General features: G+C 41.5%; 2 protein-coding genes across 3 annotated transcripts in view; one reads left to right on the plus strand and one right to left on the minus strand.

Annotated features, from left to right (window-relative positions):
• Window positions 1-25,013, minus strand: part of GAB1 (GRB2 associated binding protein 1) — an 80,246-nt gene that overhangs the window by 46,265 nt on the left and 8,968 nt on the right. The gene's annotated exons all lie outside the window — the stretch shown is intronic.
• On the plus strand, window positions 18,068-18,471 carry LOC117053377 (translation machinery-associated protein 7). The gene has a single exon (XM_033161066.1). The coding sequence runs from the start codon at window positions 18,126-18,128 to the stop codon at window positions 18,318-18,320; it is 195 nt and encodes a 64-aa protein (XP_033016957.1). The 5' UTR covers window positions 18,068-18,125; the 3' UTR covers window positions 18,321-18,471.

The following is a 25,013-nucleotide window of genomic DNA, read 5'->3' on the forward strand; positions in this document are numbered from 1 at the left end:
CAAATTGTATAATGTGTAGTATCTGACAAACTCATCCTAATCAGATTCCTCCCACCATATTTTGTGACTAACATCCTTTGTCAAAAGTACTTGTGTCACAAGGACCCTTCAAATTAGTAGTAGTAGTAGTAGTAGTAGTAGTAGTAGAACTTGGTCCCAAACTGTTGAAGTCTTGAAAGGGTACCTCTAGCATTTTAACTTGAGCCCAGAAATAAATGGCAACCAAGGCAACTGATGGTAGTTTGGTGGGATACAATCCCCACAAGCATTCTGACGGCTGGATTTGTGAACCAGGTGAAGTTTGTAGGCAGACTTCAAAGGCAGTCCTATGCACAGAGTATTGCTGAAGTCCGGAATGCTGCTTTCACGCCCTGCTTGTGTTCCTCTCTGGCAGGCACAAAATGTTGGACAACATGAACCCCTTGATCTGACCCAATAAGGCTGTTCTTATTATTTATCCAGAACATTCCATTAAGACGATCATTATGGAAAAACAGAAGTGCATCCAAATTTCTGCTCATCATAAGCCAAAGAGGACCTTCTCAACAGAAGTCAAGGAAGTCAGCTGCCTATGGAGCTCACACCTGTTTGCAACTTTGTAGGCTTTCAGATAAGCTAGCGAAGCATCCTTACGCAGAAGGGCTTTTAATGGATAAGGTGGAAGTTCAAACGGATTTACTTGCTTCTGTTGTTGCTTTTTAATGTCCATTATGCTTTATGAATATTGATTTTCATTTGTTTGCAAGCTTCCGGGAATCTTAGGAATAAGGTGGAATATTAAATTCTTAAATAAAAATCATATACATAAGCACCAGAAACCATGCTGCTGGCAATCAATTTCTAATACGAGGTTCTGGGGTTTGAACCTCTCTTGGAAGACATGCTGTCTGATCAGAACATTTGTTACTGCAGGAGAAGAACTGGATGTGGTTACATCATAGGCTAACATGCTTTACATCTTAAGAATTCTTTGCATCCTAACCCTCACTTGTTCCCTGGGGGGGGGGGGTTGGGGAAGCCCAGCCAGATGGGCGGGGTAAAAATAACAAATTATTATTATTATTATTATTATTATTATTATTATTATTATTATCCTGCCCTTACTCCAAAAGAACTCAAGAGGAACATATATAGGGCTGCTAGGGAATCAGGTCAGGTAATAGCCAAGAAGAAGTTTGCTTAACTTCAGAGGCAGAACCACAATTCGCCATTGGTGTAGTTCACATGCAACACCAAAGCATGGTTTGTTAGTTGAACTGTGGCACGTTTGTATAAATCCACCCCAACCAACGGAACAGAACAGAAGGAGATGAGTCTTGGCAGATACCGGCATACAAAATATTTGCAGAATCACTCAACAAAAATGCCTCGTGCTTTGTACAGAAGCTAAATGCATTCCATAGCAAAGGAATGCATCACATCCACACCACACATGGCTTCCCTCAAAGAATCCCTGAGAACTGCAGTTTACTCCTCATAGAACTACAGTTTCTAGCACCCATAGCAAACTACAGCTCCCATGATTCCTTGGGGTAAGGCATGTGCTTTAACTGGTGTAGATGTGACTTCTTCTGATTAGGACTTTTGGGGACCATGTCCTCAGAACGAAAGTGATTTTGGTTCATCTGCTCGCCCCAAGTTATTTCAGAAGGATTCATCAACCCCGATTTTGCTTGCACAGAACACTTATTATATCCAGATTTTTACAAACACAGGAATTTGTTGACTATTTTGCTCCTTCCAACACAGAATGCTACAGGGTGGAGGGCAGAACCACAGCCAGCCTGAGAGAGGGATGTGGCATGCCAGGGCAAGCATGGAACACACCAGTGCACCCACCCACAAACAAATATGGAGGCGAAAGAAAGAAGAGCACAGAAACATATCACTTAGGCCCATTCACCTTTTTCTGATCATCCAGACATCCACTCACTTCCCACCCAACTGTTATTCCCATGCAGATTTTGCTACTTGCTTTAGGGTTGGAGCAGGAATTTCTTTTTTACTTGCAGATCAAATTGGCATAGTGAAGCAGGCTTATCCACCTACTCTGCACAGTTAAAGCAGGTGGATTTGGCATCTAGTATTATTATGGTGGTACCAACCAATGGAGGAGTTTGGTTAAATGACAAGGCATTGCATGAATTTGGTGCTGAGCATAAACATTGATGAGCATCCAGAGACCTGTTTATGGTAAAAGGGTTACTGTCACTTTCAAGGGGCTGAACCCATGGGAGGGCAAAGGATCAGCTTCAGTACTGTCCAGTCACAAGCAGTATACTTGTGAATACCAGTTGCTGGCAACCACTGGAGGAGAGTGCTATTGTGCTCAGGTCCTGTTTGTGGGCTTCCTCTAGGCTTCTGGTTAGACAGTGAGAGAACAGGATACTGGACTAGATAGGCCAGCAGGCTCCTTTTATGATCTTATGGATCACACAGTCAGAAGCATGGAAGTCATACTTAAGGAAAGGCTCTTTCAATGCCAAAAGATAGGGGAGAAGGAAACAATGCTAGGCTCACCCTAGTCTTCTCCAACCTGGTGACCAGATGTTGTTGGACTACAACCAGTGGCAGACCTACATTTTTGGGGCCCTGAAGATAGAACTTTCTTGGAGGGCCCTTTGCAACCAGCAATGAGGTCTGGGTAACCACTGTTTTCTTCAATGTTGTTGTTCCATGGCAGATCACCACACCTTTACAACATGTGCTACTGACTCTCAAACTTCGGGATTGTTGAAATATATACAACAAAAGATTAATCAATTTGAGTTGCACCATTCAAATTGGGTCTACTAGACACAAAAATTGCAAGCAATGTGGACTAAAGTTGCTTCAGGGGCCCCTAGGGGATTAGGGGCCCTGAAGCTTCAGATTCATTAGTTTCATAGTAGATCCACTCCTGACTACAACTCCCATCATCCCTGTCCACTAGCCATGCTGGCTGGGGCAGATGGGAGTGGTACTCCAAAACATCTGGTTAGATTAGGGAGGGTTGAACTAGTCTCTGCACAGCCCATAGCATTTTCTGCTTGAATCTTATACCTGCCACCTGCTGTGTTAGTGGAAACTAGAATGGCAGACCGGAGAAGAACCATTTTTAGGAAGGGGTTAATTTCACTCAGAACAATGTAAACTATAAAGTCTCCCCAACTGGGATGGTGGCGGAGAATGGAGAAGCTGTCTGTTCTTTCCCAACAAGTTGCAGGAGATTGGGGAGAGATAATGACTTTTTAAAAACTGTCCCTCAAAATGGGTTTGCCCTTCAAGCACTGTCACTTTCATAAGGCCTCAGCTTTCCAAAAAATCACAAAGCATACATTTTGCTACATCGTGCACGCTAGAATTTCCACACAGTCATCAAAACTGCATTTCAGAACAAGCCTCGACACCAGCTATAGCAAGAGTTAGCTATACAGTACCAAATGTACATCATCCCAGGCCCACTCTAATACAGTAGTACAAATGCATTCATTTACCACTCATTCAAGTGTCTGATGCCTGAAGGCAGAAACAGAGGGAGAATGTTATTATAAACTTAGCACAGCTGCCAATAATGTAAAACCTTTCCATGTACCTCTGCCACTGTCTAAAGCACCCTTTCTCAGCCTTGGGTTACTAGATGTTGCCAGACTACAACTCCCATCATCCCTAGTCAGCAAGAGCAGTGGTCAGGGATGATGGGAGTTGTAGTTCAAGAACATCTCAGATCTGAATACCCAAGGTTAAGAAAGGCTGGTCTAAAGAGGCACCACTGAGATGCTTACCAAATACCAATCATCAATCTGAAAATGGCCTAAAAAAAAATCTCAACCAAGAGAGTGAATTCAGTTGGTAGGATAAAATACCATTAAAATGGACATCAGTGCTTATCTTTTTTCAAAACAACTGGTAGTTTTCACAGTTGTTTCAACCAGGATACAAGTATTCCTCTCCAAAAATAAGGAATTGTATTTATCCTTTTTAGGTTCCTTTAGGAGTATTTTGCTGCAAAAAGATGGTCTACAAATCTAATAAATAAATAAAACATGGCAATCCTAAATATCTTTTACTTTTACTTTTTTTTTTACTTTACATGAGCATGGAGAATTGCACTTTGCAAAGAACATTTTACTCAACTATTTTTGCCAAAAGAGTAGCAAAAATTATATTCATATTTTTCCCAAAATATTTAACACTGAGAGAATACAGAAGAACATTTCACAAATGATAACTAACCGTAGAAAATAACTAAACAAGCCAGTCACTAGTATTGTGGTTTGTAACAAAAGTTACCACCTGGTAAATGGTCATCTGTAGTCACCCTAACCCTTTCCAGCCATCACAGCATAAAACTAATACTGGACATTTGTGAAACAATTTAAAAACCATGTTAACACCAAACCATCAAGTGGCAGGACACATGCAGCATTCAAACTGGACCAACATTAAACTAATCAGCCAAATATTCTGGATGTGTTCTGAAATTTTAACAAATTCTGAAACATGAAGGACCTGTGCAATGAGAACAATGGGAGCAACCACACTGGGCTGGAAACAAAATTTAGGTTGAAAAATTACATTTAATATGCTGTATAAATTATTCATGATGAGCAAAATGTGCACAGAGAATTTCTGCTTGCTTTTTTCTTCTTCTTTTGAGTGAAAATGTTTAATCCTAAAAAACACAAAAGGTCAGATAGCCACAAGACAGGAGCATAACAGAAAAGAAGCATTTATTACAGAAGCACAAATGGCAGAAATGTCAGCTTTTAGCTGAACTTCTAAGGGGGGGGGCAATTTTTGGACAATCTGTTCTTTGCATAATTCATTAGCTGCATAATTCCTATGTTGGGTAATTTATAAAAGGTTACGCAATCAACTAAACACCACTGGATAGCTCAGTTGGTTAGAGAATGGTGCAGGTTCAATCCTCATACAGGACAGTTGCATATTCCTGCATTGCAGGGGGCTGGACTAGATGATCCTCAGGGTCCCTTCCAACTCCACAATTCTATGATTCTATAAATACCAACATTTGCAGCTATTATGTATTAGCTGTTCCAATATTTTTTAAAAAACTATTGATCTGTTCAAAAAGGCAGGAGCTTTGCCAATTCCCTCTCAAATACCAACCAGAGCTGATTTGTAAACACTTATATAAATTTGCTTTAAAGACAGCCAGCCATCAACTGCAGAAGCAGTTTATTTATTAGTAATACTACACGAAGTTTTGTAATATGCAAATTGCAGGTGCTGGGAAGAAAGAACATACCTGAAGTTTCAAACAAGTTAATCCAGTTTAAATATTTGCTCTTTGAACTGATACAGCATATATGAGGTGTAATGAAAGGAAAAAATGCAAACATGACTATTATAATTGGATTGTGCTTTCTAATTTTAGCTTTATTTTTTAAAAAAACAGCAGGGAAATCATACTGTCATGAATGTGAACCCCACCCCAAAATCAACAGGGCTCTTCCAATAATCAAGAGTCCTTTCAAACTGCATTTTCATAACAAAATGAGATATTACTAAATCACGAGAGTTGGTTCACTTCCCCCTTTAGATTTCTGTTTATAAATACTGGTTCTAAACTTGAGCCCAACCTTTCTTAAAAGACTGCCTCTATACTGAAAGTAAAGACAAAGCAAAACAGAGATAGCAACTTGGAAAATTTAACGATGGGGGCCTGGAAAGAAACGTTTAAGCACTAAAGCAAAAAATTTCCTTAATGGAAAATTCTTGCTTCCAGACAAAATGAGAACGAACCACCATCCCTTTCCATGAATAAATTCAAGGGAAACAAAGATCAAATACACTGTGGTTCCCAGCCCTTAATAGTCCAGTGTGGCTATATTTCTAGTCCTCATAACCATAGTTTGGAGGCTTGCTACATGATACACGTTTGTGTACTTCCTGGTAACCTCAATGTTAGATTACTGCAATGCATTATACGTAGGGCTGTCTCTGAAGACGGTTCAGAAACTTCAGCTAATGCAGAATTTAGCAGCCAGGTTGCTCATGACAGTTAGAACATATTACACCGATCCTGGTCTGACTGCACTGGCTACCAGTTAAGTTTCTGGGCCCAATTCAAAGTGCTGGTTTTGACCTATAAAACCTTAAACCGCTCAGGACCGCAATACCTCAAGGACCACCTCTTTCCATATGAACCTACCCGGACCCTGAAATCATCTTCTGAGGCCCTTCTTCATGTGCCTACTCCTCGAGAGGATCGAAGTGTGGCAACACAAGAATTGGCCTTCTCTGCAGTGGCTCCCTGTCTGTGGCATGCTCTCCCCAGGAAAGTTTGCCTGGCACCTTCATTATACACCTTTAGGCACCAGGCAAAAACGTTCCTTTTTAACCAGGCCTTCTGATTATCTGATTGACATCCAAAGCCCTTTTAAAACATAGGTGTTTTTTGGGTGGGGAGAATTATTGGGTTGTTCTTTTTATTTTGATTATATATTTTGTGGTTTTATGTTGATTCCCTCTCTCCTTGCCTGGCAAACTATGGTCAATGTTACATGACTTATCTCCGCAGTCAATATCTTTAAGCCATGTGATCTGGCCCTAACCCTTCTGAATCATTATGGACTTGTGCATTAAAGACCAATGGCCTTAGAAGGAAGGTAGAAATGCTGGTTATTGTCTGATCAAGGCCACAGAGTTTTACAATCCTAATCTTATTTTCACTCCAGCATTTGTTTCTATTGTACCAATAGGAATCTGAAAGATTGCTACAACTTGCTAACCTAATGAATCCACAGTTTGGCGATATTTTAATCCAGGTTTCTTGTGTCTACGATCAAGCTTCTCTAAGCATGCAGCCTAGCAATTTACTTATTTAGAATTTAGATTGTAAATACACTGATCTGTCCTACTTTACCAAAAGCACACTAAAATAATCAGGAAGGGGCAGCATTCCCAAAGCTGGCTTATTCTTTACGAGAGAGAGAGATAAAATAAGATTGCTATGATGCTATTTGCCTCAGAATTACACATATGCACACATAATGACAATAGCCATAGATGGCGCACTGTAAGAATGTGCTTTGGTAATATTACTATCATTCACTTTGCAGTTTTGGAATCTTAGCAGTACTTGCCCAACAAGATAGGCAAGTTTGAATTGTACAATAGGGTAAACAGGCCTCAGAGAAAACATGCAGCAGGACAAGTTGAAACACTTAGTTGGACCTCAGTAACATGAAGGCACTTTCTTCATTTAAATGTGTTGCCACTGCTTGTTAGGAAGTTATTAAGATCTGAGTTCAGATGTCCCTCTTCCATTAGAGTTCCCCCCCCCCTTGCAGAACTACTAATGAGAAAATAAAGAATGCATAATGGAAACGGATAAAAATAGGTTCTAGAGAACTTGAAGCATTACCTCTTTGATAGGTGTTCCATTCCTCTGTGATAAACCTGTGGCTTATTTCATTTTATCACCCATTCATTGTTTTAGGCTTATGCATTTGGCAGATCACATTCACACTGGTGATGCAACAATAAAACTGCTAGCACATTTGCAAAGCTAAGCAGGGTCCGGTATGACTTCAGTTTGGATAGTATTAGAGTAAATTCAGCAGTAAGAATTACTGGGATATAAAACTGAGAAAAAAGAAAATATTGGGGGAAATCAGAATATGTAGTGGATAAGAAAATTATAAAATGAACCATGGAAGAGGGGAAGGGAACTCAAAATCAGTTGTGTGTTTTACATCTGGATTATCGTTATTGTTACAATTGCAAAAGAAAAATGATTAATTTTTAATAAAATAAAATAAAATTGCATGGGCGACCTTGTGTTGAAATTCTAGCATTGTAGGGGGTTGGACTAGATGACCCGTGGGGTCCCTTCCAACTCTACAATTCCATGGCACACAAAAAGCAGGCCTCTGAAAATGCACATAAGCTGCAGGAGATTCATGGCAACAAGATGGTGACAACTGACAACATCTTAAATGCTAAAAGGGGACATGTTGTACTTTTGTACATTTCAAGAGTAGCTAAGTCTGCCATTTCAAGAGCAGTGAAGCAGACAGCACAGCCAAAAACAACGGATAGAAGAGAAAAGCTGAAACAATGGCAGTGAAACCAGCAAAGACTGCAGCAACAAAGGTTTTACCCTGCGAAATATAAAGAGAAATACAAGGAAGACTCTTAGGTTGGGTATGCATGTTCAAGATAGCACACGGAAGCTGCTTTAAACTAATGGATGTGGCAGACATCTCATGGTAAACTGTTCTTCTAAAACAGCTCACCCCCAAGACTGGGCAATCTGTGTCTTCCCAAAGAAGTTGGTAGTAGTTATGGCGAATTACTGCACACATATGGCTCACCACATAAAAGAACAACTTAAAATGGCCTCCACACGGCAACAATCATAGACACACTGACCCAAGGTTCTTGAACTCGTTCTTCCTCTCAGAGTCAATTGATCCATGTCCCACCAATAACATCTGGACCTGTTTGAAGGTTGGCATGTTATCCCATTCCAACCATCTGTGTCTTGTATGAAGTTCACTACATGTGCAGACCTACTAGTCTTCAAGTACATTTTTGGGAGTGGGGCAAAAATTCAAGTACTGATTTAAACTAACCACCCAATTGCAAGACTATAGGCTTCTTATGGTTTATACTCAGTCAAAACAATTTACATCACTTTAAACGCGGTGATCAGCTTGGGATTGTTTGATTACTCAGCATGACATAAAATGCTTGAAAGCACAAAGTCACGGTAAAGTCATTAGAAACAATGAGTGCATGTAGTTTTTATTTGTGAATATGTGAAACTGTGTTGCAAGATCTTGAAGAACTGCAGGCACTTGTGGGGGGCGGGGGGGTACACTCCTCTGTCTTCCCTGCGCCTTCAAAGCACTGCCACCCGTCACTGATGACTAACCTACAACGTCTAAGGAAAGAAGCATTGTTCTTGAATCAGCTAATGTCATCGTTTAGGCGAGAATACCCAGAAAAGCCTCAATTGTTCTGTACTGGTGCAAAAAAAGCTGTGTTGACATAACTTTGAAAAGCTGCTGCACAGCGATCATCAACAGCAGATACATCTAGATCTGCAAGCGGCCACAACCCAACCCATAATCAGCTGTGCTCATGCCTACAGACCTCAGAGAGTTTAAGCATGCCTCTCTGTGTGCTGGATTCTGGCTATAACAAGTGATATTATCTCAGGCTGCTTCCAGATGGGTGGCTCCAGGTGCAACCCAAGCATTGCTCTTCTCTCATGAGCTGCAAGAGGAATTGCAATGGACTTCCACACATTATTGGGAGCACTGCACTCTTCCCATTTGTGCATTCCACTATGTTCCATTCAAACCATTGGGCATGGCACGGCAGCTGGTGGAATCGTATGAAGCTCGGCACACATTCACTATGGCCTTTGTGAGGGTGCCATTTTATAACCCAGAGGAAGCGCCATAAGGTTGAGTAGTAGAGCAAATGTTTTGCATGCCCAAAGGTCCCAAGTTCGATCCCCAGCATCTCCAAGAACAGCTGGAAAATACTTCTGTCAGAAACCTTGGAGAAACACTGCCAGTCAGTAGACAGTACCGAGTTCAATGGACCAATGGGTCTTTCTCAGTTTAAGTCACCTTACCATGCTCCAATATAACCCAATTCTTAAATCAATATTTTAATTATCGCAATAACACATTCTGAGGTGTGTCTTTAAAAAAGCAAGAAGATGAGAGGTATAACACAATAATACCAAAATGCTATGGTTTTAATTATTTTTAAAATCAGTTTTTAAAACTCCTTTCACCACTATTAACCACGTTGCTAAAATGGTGTTAACCAGAAATTGGTTTTTTTTTGAGGGGGGGGTGTTGAAATCAACCACCCCCTCTCAAGCAGAAGTTTCTTTGCTCATGCAAGAGCGCAATCTGATTCAAGGACTTTTTTTTAGTTTGGGCTTTCAGAGTTACCTTTTCCTTAGCCAAAGGAAACAATAAATGCTTTAAGAAGTGTTTCGTGGCGATAAATTGTCCTTCTAGTTAATCAGTATCCATTAGCCTGTAAATTTAATTTTCTGCTTCAAATTTGAGTTATAAAATTATAACAAGGTTCTATTGAATTCTACTAGTTAACAGTGAGTAATTGGCTAAATTAAAGGGCATTCCTGCCCACCTCAAAAGGTTTTCTTTAATTAAGAATGGAATCACTGCCAAGATCCTCAAAAAACAACTCTATGCATTGGCTCTCAGGTTGTTTTTAAAATTCTCACTGCAATCTTCAGTCACATTCAGACATTTGTTGGGAGCTTCATAAAACCACAGAGAAGCACAGTGGCTATGGGCTCCTCTCTTATCTTTCTCCTCCTACTACTGCATGCTGACTTCAGTGTGGAGATGCTGACATACATTAAGCCAGAGTTCATTACATTCAAATAAGGTAACTGTGGTTTAGGTCAGATAGCACAACTGGGTAATAAACCAGGCTCCAATCATGAGACAGTGTAAAAAGTCCTTGTCTACTCTGGTAACCCCATTGCTCTCAAGGTGTGTGAGAGAATAGCTAAAAAGACATGAGTTGGTGGAAGTACAAGTTATTTAGTGACCACTCCAAGATCAGATTCAATATGTGCCTTGACTTGAGCCAGGATGATTCTTCTTTAAAGACCACACTCTTAAAGGCCAAAGGATCAGCACAAGAGCAGAATGAACACCCCAGCAGCCACACTTGGGTTCATCAAAGATCGTGAGAAGAACTGGTTTCATTCATGCGACATTATTGTTTACAGCAACCAGTGCCACTTCCCTGGCAAAAAAAACCTTAAGCATTTAAGCCATCCTGAAATGAGCAAAGCCAGACGGAACATTTCAATCCTGCTTCATCTGACCAGCACACGGTGCTCCTGTATCCATGGCAGATCACCACAATATGTTAATAGGGTAATAAAGAGCAGAATGGCCTGGTTTGCACAAAATGCTAAGTTATTGCTTAATAAACCATAGCTTAACGTTTTGTGCAAACCAGGCCATTCTGTTCTTCTTAGCAGCACGTGCTAACTCTGCCCAATATGACTGCCAACAAACCATTATCTGAAGCCATGGTTTGTTGCTGGCTTACTAGACTTGGTTTGTTTTAATTATGGTTTGGTATTATGCACGAACTCAGCACCCTTCTCAATCTTTGAGCACTCCACCCCAAACATTCACCAAGCTACAAGTTTACAAAGCAATAGCAGGTAATAAACTAAACTAAACTTTGGAGAACAAGCCACTTTCTGGAAGGCTCGTTCAGGAATTCTGGGAGGGCTTCAGGACATTTCCTGATAAATGTTGAGCATGTGTGTTCCCATCAGTCCTTTAAGTGGCTATTTCTACCATTGGGCAGGGTCTGACCAATGGGGTTTCTATCCCCTCTACATTTCTTGGATTGTTTTAGAATGGATTTACATTCTTCCTCATTTCCTTTCCAATGTTAACGATATGTGCATGTTGTATTTTACTATGCTATTTATCAATAACGATATGCCAACAAAGGCTTCCCTAATACAAAGATACAATCATAGATAGATTTTTCATCCCATTCCTTAGGCACGCTCTTTTTAGAGCAGCAACAACACACAGAGACAATGCAACACAGATACTGTATATCCACTTTAGGAATTAACATCCATGCCTCATCTTTGTGCACTCTACAACACTAGGAGTTCCAAGAAGCTAGCATCCCAATATCGAGAAATTGCTTCTCTACACTTTTGCCCTGCCTTTTAAAAATCTTCTTTGGAGACACAAATGTTGTAAAGCCATAAGAGATACATGCATTAATTTTTAATGACTTTCATCTAATACGGTAAATTATTCAGCAGTGCAATTTCTTTCAGCAGATTATAATAAGGACAAGATGGTAATCTATAACTCTATTAACAGGGTGTTAGAAGTTTGCTCCTTACCAAACTTTACTGCACTAATCCAGAGCCAAAATGTTCACTCTCTCTTATTTAATAATAATAATAATAATAATAAATTTTTATTTGTATCCCGCCCTCCCTGGCCGAGGCTTGGGCTCAGAGCTGCTAACATCATAAAAACAACACAATAAGCATAAAAACAGGTGGTAAGTCCACCTGATCATCAAATTCCTTAAATTTGATACAGACAGTATTTTTTAAAATAGCCCTCTTGGTTCCTTTTAGATAGTTCTAATTAACATAAATTTAAGATCTTTATCCCATAAAATTAGTAAGGCACTATGCAGCTTCAACAGTGCTTATAGCAAATATATAGCTTCTTCTATCAGTTAAGCGAGCACTGCATCCCAGTCATGGCCTGAATACACCTCTTACCTCAGGGCAGGGCACTAACACTTAATTCCTGCATCACCATCCTCAAAGGATTCATCATATTAGCAAAAGAACAAACAAGCCTTCAAATAGATCAAAAGTTCCAACAGGCTCCACGCCACAGAAGTTTTATATAGCATGCCTGATCACCACTTCTCGGTGCTTTCTGATCATTCTCCTAAACCTTAGTTTTCTTTCTCTCTCATGTGGAATGGTCAACGCCAGTAACACAAATGTTTCAGAAGAAATGGATAATCTCAAAACCAGTAAGCTAGGCCTTAGATATTTTGTTCATCAATAGAGGATGATGGGAGGTGGCACAAAGGACATCACTGCTAATGGCAATTCAAAGTGAGCCATGCCTCACAGTAGAAAAGTCTGCCTGAGATAGGCAACAACTCCAATGTGGTATATTACAAATGTATCGTTACAAACCCAGGCTCAGCTATGAACACAGCTCTCAAATGCTTGGTCACAGAACACACTTCACAACGTATCCTTCGATATTTTCCCCCTCTAATTCATCACTGAAGTCTGGTTCAGATGCAACAGAAAATTGTGGTTGCCTGCCTCAGGCTTGTGTGCTTCTATTCCCCTCTCCTCCTCCTTCTAAAAGAAAGAGAAGTAGAAAAAAACTATGCCACTTTCAAATGATACCAGAGCTCCACATGATGCCCACCCAGATTCAAGAAACTATGGTTTGCGTGAACTATGGCTAATGGGACCTAAGATCTGAAACCAAGTTTAGGCTTGTTCTCAATAACCAGATTTTAAAGCCATGGTCTTTTGAGCTCAGATGTCACGAGAGACTGTGGTTAGTTTAAAAACAAAAGCACAGTCCTTCTCTTTTCCTCTAGCATATGAAAGTAAAAGGAGAGTGAAATAGGAAGGCAGATAATGGGGAATAGCAGCCAAAGCAGATGATGAACAGGGGACAAGCAGGGTACCTGCACCTAGCATAATGGGCAAAGTTGGTTATCGTACAGCACCCTTTTTTCTTTTCCAACCATTAGTGGGGCACATACAGAGTGCAGCAAATATTCTGTTGTGGCTCCAGCTGCACCTGCCATCTTCAGTGGTTCAGAGACACTCTGGGGGAATGAAAACAGTGTCCATGGCTGCAGTCTCAGCCACAGCCACTGCACTTGCCCACCTGATAAATGTTAAATAAAAGAAAGAGCCCTACCAGGTTCCTGGTAGAGTATGAAAGTAAGACAGAGCATTGCAAGGTGTATGTGGGGGAGTGGGGAAGACAGTGTGGTGGCAGCAGTGGAGCAGCCAGAATGGCAAGTAGGGGAGCCCAGAAGGCAGTTTATTAAGGACTCTCTCAAACCTGGCAGTACTGCTGCCTTAAAGCATCGTCCAAGGATGAGTTCCAATGACAAAACTTTTCTTAAATAAAAAAAAATGAGCTGAATTCGGACCACATGGCAAAAAACCCAAGATTCTACATATTAAGGTCTCAGTTACATGTTGTAGATGGCGCTTTATCCCCCTATTCAGTTTTTGCAAATAAAAAATAAAAAATGAGCATTTACGTATTAGGGAACTATAAAATTATTTGCTCCGAGAGACAAATCTATCTCCATCTAAATTGCAGCGCCACTTCTCAACATGTCTAACAAGGTGCCGCCCCCACTTCCAAAGAGGCCACAGAGGCCTACATTAGCATAGGTCACTGGCTTTTACTAGCCACTGGGGGCTGGGAATCAGCACTACGCTACATAAAAACTTAAGTTGCATCAATGTTTTATGAACATCTGTTTTTGTACGTGGGTTAGATTCCAGAATAAATTTGATGTGCACATAACCAGATTGCTAAGCCCTCTAAATGCAAGAAGGCAGGAGCCTGGGTGTGTCTGACAAAAAGGTGGAAGAAGCCCTGCTCACTTAGTCACTACTTCTGCTCTAGACTGTGCAGTTCCTGGGCTCACGTCACCTCAACAGCCCCTCACCTTGACTGCCCTGCCCTGCAGAAAGTATCCCACAATTCACTTTTGCTTCCATATCATTTCCTTACCCGCAGCCTCTTCACGTGCAACAGAGCATAGATCCTTTATGTGCATGCAAGCCAGTGCTAAGCACTGTATCAGCCCTAGCTTGCTTTCTCATCCTTCTGGTGCAGCCTTCCTGCTCCTAAATAAGCCACTGTGACTAGCCTTGTTAAAATACTTATAACCTGCTTATATGCCTATCAAGATCAGAAGAAACATCTGGCAGGTATAAACACAGCCCAACTTGTCACCAAGCAAATGCCCCCCTCCCCCCGAAAAAACAGAGCACTGAAAAGGAAGCAGTGAGGAAGCCAAATGGACCACTTCTCTAGGGGCCACAACCAACAAGCCCCTATCTTGCAAACCTAGCTGGCATATTTAAGATGGTGAAATGATGTGGCCTTGGATGAGAGTCTGACCAAGGAGGCAAGTTATTTTGATTCTGATTTGCCTCAGCTTGGCAGGCTTTCTTCATCAGACACAGAAAGACTGGCTTGTTGTTCACTGTTTAGACACTACACTAGCTCTCCTATAAAGTCCAATGAGCCCTTCGGGGAAACTTTTTTAAAAAATGGTCCCAATTTGGTATGTGACCCAGATATGAAACCTCTAATTCAACGCGGGGAGCCAAACCTTTGCCCCAGAACAACAACAAGCTTACACTAATGTTTAGAAAACTAAATTGTAAAACTGGTATTAGTGGCATGCCAACTCTTAGTAGAAGCACCATTATTGCAAGTTTGTTACAGCTACATTTGAAACCATCAAAGAGGGACAACAAAAGACTTGGAGAAAGCAGGTGCATGCCAAGAACTTCCATGCAACCCATAATACCCATCCCTTTTTTAAAAAGGGCTTTCATAATCTCAGTTTTCACCACCCAAAAAGAAAATGTGTGCAGCTGTCATCCTGGTAGTGAAAAAAAGGCTTTGAAAATGAAGCATGAGGTCAAGAAGGCTAGCAGACCCTCACATTTATCTCTCATCACAAAGGAATAGTGAATGAAAAACTTTGTCACGTACATGCCTGGGGAAGGCTCTGTAACAATGAAGAAATTTGCTTCATTCTAACTATAATTCCAAACGAACTCATTTTGTTCATCCTAAATCTCAATTAAGCGTATACTGAGATCCCAGCTTACGAAGCCCATGCAAACCTCCAACATGCAGCATTCACCGTGGACAATCCAGAAAAGATAGTACCATGTATACTCTTCAAATTCCTGCAAATTCTACACAATTGTGATACTTTTGTAGTGTAAGGAGGCAGGCTGGACTCTGGCATCATGCTAATCCAAATCCAAACCAAGACTTGGCACAAATATACAGGATCCATGTGAAATTTGCTCTCTGGTTATTCTGCTGCTTGCACTAGGGCATAGATTTACCCTGTGGTTTATGGTTTGTCTGGGAGAGCTAAACCATGGCTTAGCTTTGCAGAACACAGCAGCAATAGCAGAATGGAAACTCCCCCCTCCCCAGTTAACCCTAAACTGCTAGTACATTTGCAAAGCTAAGCAGGGTCTGCTATGGTTTCAAACTGGATGGGAGACCTCATGTTGAGATTCCTACATTGCAGAGGGTTGGACCAGATGATCTCTTGGGATCCCTTCCAACTGTTTAGTTCTATGATCTTCTATGATTAATTCTTGTTGTCATAAGCCAGCTTCATAAGTCATGGTGCAGAGGTAGCTTGTTTTAAGCAGACCACCATCAGTGATGCGGGGTAGAAAATTTTTCTTTGCTTTATGTATTTGTTTCCCAAGTTCTTTAACAACAATTGCAAATACAGGAATAGACAAACTTGCAAGTTTCATAGTTTTTAGCTTTGTTTGCAAAATATAAGTAAAATAAACATGCTGAATTAGATCCTGTTCTAGGCCAACATAACATTTTCTGATGCAAACTGAAAATGTTCCTATCCAAATCGCTCTATGCAAATTAGGACTTTTGATATTTTTCCATGTCAACATCTTCCAGAAACCCCACATCACTGACCCCAATTAAGTTGAACCACAGCTTGTTTGGTTCAGCCAACACAGCACACTGTGGTTATTTAAAAAAAAAAAAAAAAGCAGCAAAAACTTGCAAAGTTCTCCTTGGCAATGCCGTGAAGTGAGGGGGGGGGGGTAGGGACGCGGGTGGCACTGTGGGTTAAACCACAGAGCCTAGGGCTTGCTGATCAGAAGGTCGGCATTTCGAATACCTACGACGGGGTGAGCTCCCGTTGCTCGGTCCCAGCTCCTGCCCACCTAGCAGTTCGAAAGCACGTCAAAGTGCAAGTAGATAAATAGGTACCACTCTGGCAGGAAGGTAAATGGCATTTCCGTGCGCTGCTCTGGTTCACCAGAAGCGGCTTTGTCTTGCTGGCCACATGACCTGGAAGCTGTACGCCGGCTCCCTCGGTCAGTAACGCGAGATGAGCACCGCAACCCCAGAGTTGGACACAACTGGACCTAATGGTCAGGGGTCCCTTTACCTTTAGGGGGGTGCATGTGAACCTGGAGGGAGGCTTGACATATTTTTGTCACAATAAACCATGGTTCATCATGACTTCCAAAGCCAGCCAATGTATACACATGCTAGAAAGCTGCACTCAGTCACATTTTCCTGGCGTGCAGATATGCAGAGAAACAGAAATATAAACTACTGTATACACATGCCACCTTTTCCTAGATATTGGTACTTTCTGTACAGGAAATACATCATGTTTAAAGTAGCCTTTGGTGTTCAAAGGAACGAGACTGAACGCATCGCACTCAGAGTAAACTGTTGTTAAGTTGCAATTCAGCTAATAACTCCTGTTCTGAAGTAACATTTCTTCTACTGCTATTTTAAAAGCAATCCCTTTCGGGGGGGGGGGGAACCGGCACAGCAACTATGATTGCTGTCCCTTACAAAATATGCTTTGTCACCATATAATTATAAGACTTTCATAATCCACATACGCGAAAGGACAAGTCAAGTGTTTCCCAATTTTGGAGGGCTTAACTGTAAAGATTAGTTGTCTTTGAATACTTATCGCAGTGCAAGATGATTTCCTCTTTTCAAACCAGCTTAGGGGAAGCTAATACAGTGCTAATACAATGTTCCTGAACTACAATCTCCATCAACCATTGCTATTGGCTATGCTAGCTGGAGCTGATGCGAGTTCTAGTTCAAAAACTTATGGAGGGAGCCATGTTGGCAACCCCTGTTAAGGTCAGCCAAACATCCCTCTTCTCCAAAACACCAAGGACTCTAGGCCTCAGCATGTAACTAGTCACACAGGAGAGATGAGACGCTCTGAAAATACTTTTCACAGCTATTTGCTGACTGCCACAAGTCTAAGGTCACATCTACACTGCACATTTAAAGCACTCATACAGCTTTAACAGTCATGGCTTCCCCCCAAGAATCCTGAGAACTGTAATTTGCTAAGGTTGCCAGGAACTGTAGCTCAGTGAGGGGTAGTTAAACTACAAATTAATAGAAATTTACTCTATTAAGCCTGATACTGATTTTTCTTTTAGGCACTCCTACTGAAGGTCACTTCTAACAAGCTGAAGCATCCTTGTTAAGTAGCAAGCTTGATAGGCATCTGTTCAGAACAGGTAATGGAAGTCACCACAAGAATCTCAGATTTTTAATGTACTGAATTTCCACCCACAAATAGGCATTTTGTCCAAATGTGGGGGGAAATGTATGAATAAATTTAAAAAAAAGAAAGGAATTACACCTGTGCATTTAGAAATAAGAGTCACCTAGCATGTAGAGAAATGCAAACACTCGGTCAGGGCCTTCGGGTGTCGGAACGAGCGGAGGGTTGGGAAGAAGCAAGCCTGCAATCGAGGAGCCAGCATCATGTCGGGACGCGACGGTGGCAAGAAGAAACCATTGAAACAGCCCAAGAAGCAAGCAAAGGAAATGGATGAGGAAGACAAAGCGTTCAAGCAAAAACAGAAGGAGGAGCAGAAGAAACTGGATGAGTTGAAGGCAAAAGTGGCTGGCAAGGGCCCACTTACTGGAGGTGGGATTAAGAAATCTGGTAAAAATTAGCAGATTTGATGAGACTACATGGCAAGAAAAGCATTCACTGTCACTGGATGCTTGGCACTAGGATGGATTTCCAGGCTGATGTTGTAGGAAACATTAATTTGAGCACCTTTGTACATTTCGTTCAAACAAAATAAATGGCGCCTTTTTTTTTTGGTTAAAAAAAGAAAAAGAAAAGAAATGCAAACACTCTATCATATCCTTTGCCAATCTGGTGCCCTCCAGATGTTTTGGAACCAAGCACTTTGCCTTGTTGGAAAGCACTTTTATTATCTCTCTCACCAGGACTGTGCATCTCAAATTCATGCAAATGAACAGACAAGCAATGAAACAAAACTAAAAGGGGATTTTCAAATGTAGCCATACCTGTGCTGAACACATGCAAGCCTGGATTAGTTAATGACCTAACCACAAGGTTGTTCTGAGTGCAAACACAATAAAAGACTGCAAAGCACTTCCCAAATTAAAAGTGTTACATACGCATAGATAAACAGTTCTATGATATATATGTGTCCCCTTGAGAGTTTTCCTGTTTACATGAATACGGGTTCTTGCAAGCAGCTTGTAATTTAAGAAACTGCCCCGGAGCAAAGTTGCTGAGCTACACTTTGTTTTTCCAAGCCAAGCTTTCCTTAGAATAATTCACTTTCAGTTCTTTAGAGGAATGCCAACATGAAGGGTTTGAAGAATTAGCAAATGATGCATTCTGAAAAAGCCAAGGTAAAAGGCTAGGTTCAATTGTCCACGACCTCTTCCCAAATCCACTTCAGATGTCAAGAGAGGAGGCTCAACTAAGCTAGTCTATGTGGAAGTGGGGAGACAGGACTGACTGACTGTTTTTTAGCATAGAGGATCGAGCCATCCAGCCCCTACATGCAGTCTGAAGTGGTACAGCCCAGACACAGATTTACTGCAGTTTGTCTGAGCCAGTCTAGTGGTCAGAAAGTCCGACTAGGACCTAGCAGACCAGGGGTTCAAATCCACACACTCTCCCACAAAGCTCAATGGGTGATCTTGGGCCAGTCACTGCTGCTGCCTCTAGCCTATAGCTCACGAAGTGGTGAGGATAAAATGAGGACAGGGAGAACCACGCATACACCACCTCAAGCTCCTTATGGGAAAGATGGGACACAAATGTAATAGCGAATGAAAATAAATTTTGCGCAACTTGATTCAGACTGGGTCATATCTCCTTTTTTGCTATATTTCCACATCTAATGCCCAATTCATTTTCTCTGTGGCGACACACTGTTGGGGGGTCATCAGGATAAGCGGGCTACCTCTTGGGAGATATGGGCAGAGCCTATCACTGGAACCACTGACATTATCTCGAATCACTCCCAGTACCAATAATGCACAAACGCAACATGGAAAAAAGCATAGATAATTATTCCTTACTTGAGGGAAGAGATTACTCCAACTAGAGGCCCACCTAAATAAAATGGCAGCCAGTAGCCTCCAGGAAGGGGACTAGGCACGTCTTGCAAGGGAGTTTTAGAGATAGGGTGCAACAACTATGGATATAGGGATGACCAATGGATATTTTCATTTAGTTACTACATTTATGTCCTAGATTTCCTTCCAAGGTGGTGTCCATGGTTCTCAACCACACCCATTTTTCTGCACAACAAGCTTATGAGGATTGGGACATTAGGCTGAGAGTGTGTGTCTAGTCCAAGGTCACTCAGGGAGCCTCATGTTTAAACAGGGATTAGAATTTGGGTCTCCCAGGCCTGGACCAGCACACTAAACACTACATCACATAGCTGGCTCTTTACACAGGTAACAGGAGCAAAACATCAAGCTCACAGAATTGCATCAGGGTTCATCTCAACACCAAAAAGCCAACACTGCCTCCCAGATTGAGATGGGAGATATCCCAGCATAGTAAGTACTTTATTACGGTCGACGACCAGCACACACACACACACACACACGACACATACAGAATCAATAATAAATGCAATTTAAAATTGATCTGAGATTTGATCTAAAAGGGGTTGGCCGTATTAAAATTAAAGTACCGGTACATTAAAATTAATAATTATTGCTTTAAAAGAATAAATTTAGAAATTAATTAAAAAATCAACAATTCAGATTATTCAGATTATACATAAACATTACCCACTAGCACCTTAAAAACAAACAGACAAATCTGCTAGTTCCAACAGGACAAAGTTGACCTGCTACTCACAAGAGATGCTGCTGGAGTTTCTCCCCAGTGTTTTCAGCATCCGTTTAATGGATTTTAATGTCACCTATACACAGGATGCTTTGCTAGCAATTAATGTTGCTTCTTAATGGGCAGAACAACATCACAGTTCAGCTTCAACACGAGGGGGGAAAAATGGGTCAGAATTCTTTAATGCAAATCCAGGCAATTTTGCCAATTGTAAGGGAAATATTCAGTATAGCGAAGCTTCCAGGGCTTAGAAGTTATGAGTGCTGTGTCAGATCATTTTGGGAAGAGAAAAAACCTGAAAAACACAACAGACCAGATGTCTGCCTAATAGCTTCAAAGTATTCTTCCTCCCACTTCTTAAAACACTGCAATGAAACCACATGTAACAAGTGCAACTTCATACTTAGGCCTACCATCTTCAACCCAGATGGAAACCTGGATTTTTTCCTAACACGTACATGCATTCACTAACAGGGTGTGAAGGTGCAATTTTTCTAGATACACATGGAAGTGTGCTTTACATAATTAAATTAAAAATATTTCAAATGGCAACCAGACATCCCCTTCCCCTTCTCCCAAGAGAGACCTTTGAATAATCACCAACCCAGACTATGCTTTCAACAAGCTCCACACATACATTGTTACCAAGATGCAATTACATTTACTGTATCCAAGTCTATTGGCCACAGGCTTTAAGCAGGTCTTTGTACAGAGCGCACATGATCAATCTTATATTTGAAAAAAAGAATGTTGGCATCGAAGATACACCTCCTCTGAAAAAACAACTGAGCCTTAGAATATATAACCTCCAGTAACTTTTCATCTCAAAAACACCACCTTTTGTTCTAAAGTGGCCTTCAGACTAATAACACAGAGCTTACGCAAAATATGTAGCTATGGAGTTCACAAATCAAAGAAGAGAGAGAGAAACTGAGCCATGCGAGAATCCACCAAGAGCTGGGTCTTGCTTCTTATCTGTATATCAGTTTAAAACAGGGGTGCCTAACCTTCAATGGCTGGAGGAGCATCCTGGGCAACTCTCCAGGGGCTGCATGCCAGCATTGGATGTAGCCACCACAAGCACACCCACCCACACTCCCATGGACACCAAATGCCAATACACAGGCTCATGGACACACACACACACAGGCATACAGGGTTCCCGCCCCCTTCCTGCCAATCAAATTGCTCACTGGCAGTGTAAGAAACTAAGATATATAAGCCAATCACCAAATGGCACATTAAAACTAGGTTTTGGTCACCACAACAGACTGACTAGTCACCATCAACCCCCCACCAAAACAGGGATTGTTGTTGTGGTGCTGTTGTTGTTATTTTCATTTATATACCGCTTTATATTTTAGGGGGGGAGCTCAAAGTGGTTTACAACACATTAAAACATTGAATAAAACAATCCAGAACAGCGACAAGACATCTCCACAGATCGCTCGGTTGACTGGCATGGGGACGTGCGCCACTGCAGAAAATGCTGCTGCGCACCAGTAAGATGGTGGAGACGTTAGTCGCCAAACTTGGCAGCAAAACATCTTCAGTTGGTTGCAACTGGACCCACGCCAGTCGCAAAATGAGTCTGGTGCCTGGGGAATTTTGAACATTGCTCAGTGAATGAGACAGAAGGGAATATTTGCATCTCCACTATGACAGGGGGCAATATTTTGACCTCTCCACCCACCACAGTACCATGAGATTATAATTGCCCCCTCTTCACTGATCAGGTGATGATTTCTGGTGGACCACATCTTTCTAAATAACGTTTGCATATATTGGGAAGTTGCTTTAGTCCTACTTCAGCACATCACATTAAATCCTTCTATAAATTTGAAAGCACACACATTCTATATTCTGGGAAGTCTGTCATGTACATACAGCTCCCTATCAGGCTCTGACCATGTTCCGGTGAAGCACTAAACCACTAGTTACGACTAAGCAAATTAGCTGAGGCACACAGTTTGAGATCTCCTTCTTCAATCCATTCTTTTGCGACTGGGAAAACAAACCACTGAGCAACTGGTTCAGCACTGTGCCTGAACCAGTGTGCTCAGTGTTTCTCTCCATGACCTGGAGCTAAGATTCAGGTTTGTTACTGGCTTCCCATTTGTGGGTTGTTTTGCTCCTACAAGTTATGAGCATTGGTTCATATGCAACACTAGGCCAGCGTTCCCCCCCCCTTCCCCTTGTGCGTAGGCTCTTTTGCTTAACCATAGTTAATGCTTAGCGGATGCCCAAATGCAGCCTCTGCTTTAGTCAGGATGGAAGCTTAGCAAGCAAGCATCAGAAGGAACCAAACCTGTTGGCAGTACAGTCAAGCAGCTACAATTACATGTGATGTACAAATCTATAGGCAACGTCTTAAAGTCTTGGGCAGACAAGTCTTATTAAGCAGCTCCTCTGACCAAGGAAGCGTAGCAAGAAGGGCTATTTTATAGTGGCAGGAATTGTTGGCTAAGAGGAGCCACCTAGGTTATGTCTCATCGTATCTAGAAGCTCAAAAAAAGGTTTTATGGCTGTAGATATTTAGCTAGAATCTCCATGGCCATGGCTGCAATCCCTGTACTGTAGTTCAATCTTAACAGCACCTCTTATATAGTCAGCAACACTAGTTTCTTACGAAAGGCTAGCAAGTAACTTTAGTATGAACTATAACAATTATTATGCAACTGTTCACTGCAAGATATGCACAGATAGTGCAAACTGATACATCAAGCTATATATTCAGAGGCAGTGTTAAGTCACACCTCCCTGTGGGTGTGGAATTAAATTTTCCTTTAGCTACACAGCCAGAAAACACTCACCAGTGTAAAAAAGAATTTTCTCAGAGATGCCAAATATCATGATCCTTAGTCATCTTGAAATAAGATAGATTTCGCTTGTCAATAAAAAATAAAACTGCCCGATTTACTGCCTTAGCAAGACTAACACTATATACTTCATTTATGAATCGCTCCCATGAAACATCCTGAAGTGATTTGCAACATATAATACAATATACAAAGCTTATAACACCTTTGCCAACAAGGGGGCAGGGGAAAGACTTCAGATGCAGATGTAGCATGTTGTTATAAGTTTGGGGTTGGGGTGGGGAACCCTCCTAAATGCAAGAAATAAATGAATGTCAGAATCTAGCTAATATTTGGGATAGGTGGGGGAAATGCAAGCTACAGAAGTGCGCCAGAAACACAGGGGATCCCTGAACCCGCTTGTGCAAACCAGCCTTACCAGGCTGGTTGAATACAAGCCTTTATGAAACAAGGGCCAGGTGCCTACACATCAAAGAAGGTTCTCAGGTCTGTGCAAAACAGGGTTGCCAAGGTGATGGGGACGGGTGTGAGGTGACAGTAAAATGTGCTGCTTTGCAGAAGGCTTGGGTTTTTGGTGAGAGGTGTGCTGGGAAGAAGTAGGAGACAGGCCAGACCTCCATGAGCTGCTGGGTAGGCCAAAACTATCTTGGCTGGTGCCTGAAGAGGCTGCAACTCAGAGACTGGGAACCATGACTGCTTTGGACTCAAGCTTCCTGAAACTATGAGAGGAGCAATGAGAGACTCTCTTGGGGTATAATGTTCTGCACCTGCTCAATTGCAGACTTCCAGGGGCAAATATGTGTTCATAAACCACATTTCACGAAGACACTAGCCTCCACTGTGCCTTGATCTTCCCAATGGAAACATGACCCTGGGTAAGTGCCTGAAATCCCTGGAATCTCACACAGCTTGTGGGGATCGGGGTGGCATGAAACTATATATATATACATACTTAGTTTTTTTTGGGGGGGGGGGAGATGACTATACACACTGAATCATCATCACCATTGATTTATGGTCTACAAACCAGAAATGAGATCCAAAATAAAACCATACAAAACACCACCATGTTAAGTACAGAGAATATACAAAGCAGGTTAGAACATAAATGCTATCTGCTCATGTATGAATATATAAAAGGCAACAAATGCCCCAATAAAGACCAGATCAACAAACTTACTTTGGATGAGCAAGGCCAGAGCAAATATAAACAACTCCTTATCACTTCACAGGTGGTGAGAGATGTGAATGGTTCTTTTTATCCCTGTTCCAAGATTGCTTATATTTATTACTATCTGCACAACAATCCCAGCTTTCACAAATTGTTTAATAACTGTTCCTTAGTTCAAAAATCACTTTTCCCTCCACCCACCTTGCTTCCCGTAAACAAGGTCAATACTCTTGACTGCAGCACTAAGCGATGTCTTGCATGTGTGAATGGCCAGTACACATCCAACACAACAGACTGAGCTTGAATTTCACCTCCAACCGCACATCTTTCAGCAGGGTTAGTTGACACACTCAGCTGCCAATCAAATATAGAGGGATCAAGCAGTAAATGTGGGTGTGAGAACCAGACCCTGTTTCTGCATGAGCAACAACTGACAGGGAAGCCTGCAACATCTGTTCACGAATGCAGACATCACCTAGTCCACCTTGGAATAAACAGCATACAGATGGAACATTTCCTGCAAG

This window comes from Lacerta agilis, chromosome 9 (assembly GCF_009819535.1).
Source record: "Lacerta agilis isolate rLacAgi1 chromosome 9, rLacAgi1.pri, whole genome shotgun sequence".
Taxonomy (NCBI): domain Eukaryota; kingdom Metazoa; phylum Chordata; class Lepidosauria; order Squamata; family Lacertidae; genus Lacerta; species Lacerta agilis.

Coding starts and splice junctions, on each gene's coding strand:
- LOC117053377 (XM_033161066.1), top strand. CDS start 18,126: ATGTCGGGACGCGACGGTGGCAAGAAGAAACCATTGAAACAGCCCAAG.